Source organism: Epinephelus moara, chromosome 22 (assembly GCF_006386435.1).
Source record: "Epinephelus moara isolate mb chromosome 22, YSFRI_EMoa_1.0, whole genome shotgun sequence".
Lineage (NCBI taxonomy): Eukaryota > Metazoa > Chordata > Actinopteri > Perciformes > Serranidae > Epinephelus > Epinephelus moara.
In genome coordinates, this window is record NC_065527.1 from 33394033 (window position 1) to 33397749 (window position 3717).

Genomic DNA, 3717 nt, shown 5'->3' on the forward strand with positions numbered 1-3717 from the left:
TTGCCTATAATTTCCACCTGTTGTCTATTCCATTTGCACAACAGCATGTGAAATTGATTGTCAATCAGTGTTGCTTCTTAAGTGGACAGTTTGATTTCACAGAAGTGTGATTGGCTTGGAGTTACATTGTGTTGTTTAAGTGTTCCCTTTATTTTTTTGAGCAGTGTATATATATATATGTGTGTATATATATATATAAAATTGATTGATTGATTGATTGATATATATATACACATATACATATACATATATACATATGTATGACAAAGAACAAGCCGCTGTGCAGCTACAGACTCTTGTTTATTCAGTAGCACAGCACACTCCCTGAGCCAAAGAATGCGTGCCGTTCCACGACGACCATTAACTGCCAGTGGGCCAGGTAGCTGATTTGGCCAGGGAGACTAAGAAGTATGTTAGTGATGGTTACTTTGCTTGTGTTTATATGATTGTAACATTTAAACAGGTTTATTCATGTATGTATTTGACTGAGAGAGCTAAGAGAGCTTGTGGAACAGCACTTACTCGCCAGTCTGTACAACAAAATGACTCTAATGCCAGATAATCTTATGTTAGTAGTAACGTAGTAATAATAAAGGAAGGAAAGGGGGTCATCAAGCCATGATTTCAGTCCTGCCCAAAAAATCCTGGACAGAGAAACGGTGAAAATCAGTTTGTCTAACTCGGCAGTAAAGCTCCCAGTCTTTTCGCACAACAGGCATTTTCGAACATGTTGAATGTGTTTAGATAGAAATCACTGATTTTGATTTACCCGGACTTTAAGCCTTTATCCTTTGACATAAATCCTATATTTCGGGGTTGTATGCTGTATTGGCTTTGAATGACATCAGTTATTAAATGCCATTGCTCTCATTGCCAAATACAAAACTGTACTACATAAAGAACTACAGTCAAATGTACTGCTTAACATAAGCTTATTTATACCTTTGAGATTTACAGTGACAAATTTGAAGATATCACCTTGGGACTAAACAGACGCAACAATCAAATCTAATTGATATATAAGTCAGTAATGAAAATAACAATTTGCAGACCCTAATCCCAATACCAACCTTCAAGTCCATCATCCTGTACAGCTTCACTTTCCTATAGAGAAAAAACATGTTAACATGATTCATATCTGTTAACAATGACTAACTGACAGCTGTCAACACTGGCTGCTTAACAGAGGGAGAGCTTACCTGTGGTGGGGGATGCTGTGTGTAATCATACTGCTGATAGCTGTAGCCATAACCTCCTGCTGTCTGATCGTAGCCCCAGGAGGAGTAATACCCAGGATAGGCCTGCTGCTGGTACTGATTGTACTGGTCGTAGCTGTGTCTGTACGCTGAGTTGGACTGCCACGATCTGTGCTCTGATGGCTGCTGCTGCCTGTTCCTTAAACTCCAGAGGGAACAACAGACACCCTGCTGAACTTAACCAATCATTTGGCACAAATACATGGGCTTACTGAAAAGGAGTGAAGACTTTAAGAAGAACTTACTTGTTAGCAGCCAGGCTCAGTCTCAGAGGTTTACCACCCAATCCCACAGCACCCTGACACTCCTCTAACGCCCGCTTCTGCAGCCGCTCGTCTGGGAACTGAACAAAGCCACAGCCCCTACAGCAATACACAAGGGTGGGGTTCATTGGGGGAAAGCTTAATGTGCTGAACTTAGATGACAGTAGAACCTTCCTAACAAACCAGTAGAACTCCAAATAGACTCCTTGCAGTAAAGACTCGAGCCAGAGATGCAATTTACAAATGACCCTAACCTTTGAAGGACAAGAGTGTTTTATTATCATTAGCTACTGTTATCATTATTCTCAAGGAAACAAAGGTGGAAAGGTGGAAATACATATCTTTACCAATGCAGGCCAACATACACTGCTCACAGAAATTAATGGAAAACTTAATGGTCACACTATAACACCAAACGTCAGGGATATCAATCTGTCCATTTAGGAAGCACAACTGATTGTAAATCAGTTTCACCTGCTTTGGTGCAAATGAAAGTGACAACAGGTGCAACAGAGAGGCAAAAGCAAGACAACCCCCAAAAAAGGAATGGTTTTACATATGGTGGCCACTGACAATTGCTCTCTCCTTATCCTTCCTAACTGATTCTTCTCTAGTTTTGTGTTCTGCTAGTGTCTTTGTCACTACTGACAGCATGAGGAGGTACCTGCAGCTCAATCTGGTTGCACAGATAGTCCAGCTCCGCCTGGGCCCTATTTCAGAAAGCAAGATTAGTAAAAACTCTGAGTATGCTGAGCCTGAGATGAGGGAAACTCAGAGTTTTCCATTTTACAAAGCCAGCTCAGCGAAACCCTTTGTCAGTTACTATGGCAACTTACTCCATCTAAGCCTGAGACTGATCGTGTAGCAGGTAGGAGAAACATGGCGTGGCCTTTTTGTGAATGAAGTCGTGGACGTTGAGGCACAGTTTATTCACAGGCTGTTGCGTAAGGGGAAGGTGATTAGACCCACTTTGGATGTCTCGCCGCAGGAGTGTCTGTATGAAAAACACAATTTCACCTCACACTCTAACATTTATCTTAACAATCTGTTCCACCCAGATATATCAAATATTACACATTGTGGATTTACATTATCATCGGAGCAAATTTTATGCGTTGCCCTTTGATTCTTCGGCAGCAGCAGTTTTCTTTATAACATCGGGGACACTGAACACGTAAGCGGGGCAGCGGTTTGTCAGGCTGTAAGAAAAGTGACTCTGGCTCTGAAAGGACTTTTGCCTGTTTTTGTGGAGTTCCCTGGGCATAAATCAGAAGCGATTATCAAAGTAATTGCCATGGAGCTTCAGTGGCTTTGTGGAAAGAGCGGGCGCTCCGTGATCTGATGCTCAGTCCTTGATGCAGCAGCCGTGGGTTCAAACCCAGCATGCAGCCTCCCACGCCTGTTGTTCCCTCTCTCCCGTTAACATGATGCTGTTTTGCCAATAAAGACAACAAAAGCCCAAGAAATAATCTTTAAAAAAAGAGGAATTCCACAGAACTGCAGGTTTTTCAGTGTTAATAAGAAATAAATCTATGCAGATACATAATGCAATGATTTATGAATACTTTTCATATATTCAAAGATTCCGCAGTGTAATTGGCTCATTTATGAGACTCAACATCCCATTATAGCTCCATCTGAGAATAAAGGAGATTACATAAAGTCATTTCACAGGAATTCAATTAACCTCAGCCTACAAAAAAACACAGAAAAGTCCAAGACACTCTCTTTAAATCTATAAAATGCCTTTATTCACATGGCATTGTCACAGTGACATTAAAAACCAAACTCCGACACGTTTCGGCATATAGCCTACGTCAGGGAGTCAAACAGAGTTATGAGGAAACACCTTATTCTTTTGTAGTGGTGTTCCACCAATGAAAATCTTCCACCTGGTCTGGAAAAACAGCCAACATCTGTAAAGACCCACCCTAAAATAAGATAAAACTGAAGAAAAAGGGCAAAATCATCAGTATTGACAATCATCAGAGAAGTTAAAGGGACATGCAGCGATATACAGTGGTGTGAAAAAGTGTTTGCCCCCTTCCTGATTTCTTACTTTTTTCCATGTTTTCCACACTTAAATGTTTCAGATCATCAAACAAATTTAAACATTAGTCAAAGATAACACAAGTAAACACAAAATGCAGTTTTTAAATTAAGGGTTTTATTAATGAGGAAGAAAAAAATCCAAAGCT

At 40.5% G+C, this 3717-nt stretch overlaps 1 protein-coding gene and 1 long non-coding RNA gene across 5 annotated transcripts in view; both read right to left on the reverse strand.

Moving 5' to 3' along the window:
- LOC126383489 (tRNA selenocysteine 1-associated protein 1-like) overlaps positions 1–3717 on the reverse strand; it is a 26422-nt gene that overhangs the window by 1657 nt on the left and 21048 nt on the right. For 2 of the 4 annotated variants that reach the window (XM_050034011.1, XM_050034012.1), the window contains exons 6-8: positions 1502–1618; positions 1200–1401; positions 1071–1104 (exon numbers count right to left, since the gene is read on the reverse strand). In XM_050034011.1, the coding sequence (XP_049889968.1) occupies positions 1071–1104; positions 1200–1401; positions 1502–1618 (353 nt within the window). Of the gene's footprint in view, positions 1–1070; positions 1105–1199; positions 1433–1501; positions 1619–3717 lie in introns of those variants that run through there. The other 2 variants (XM_050034013.1, XM_050034014.1) reach the window with 2 other exon arrangements.
- Positions 2523–3717, reverse strand: part of LOC126383535 (uncharacterized) — a 3359-nt gene continuing 2164 nt past the window's right edge. Inside the window, exon 3 of the long non-coding RNA XR_007569166.1 lies at positions 2523–3466. This is a non-coding gene — a long non-coding RNA (uncharacterized LOC126383535). The remainder of the gene's footprint in view (positions 3467–3717) is intronic.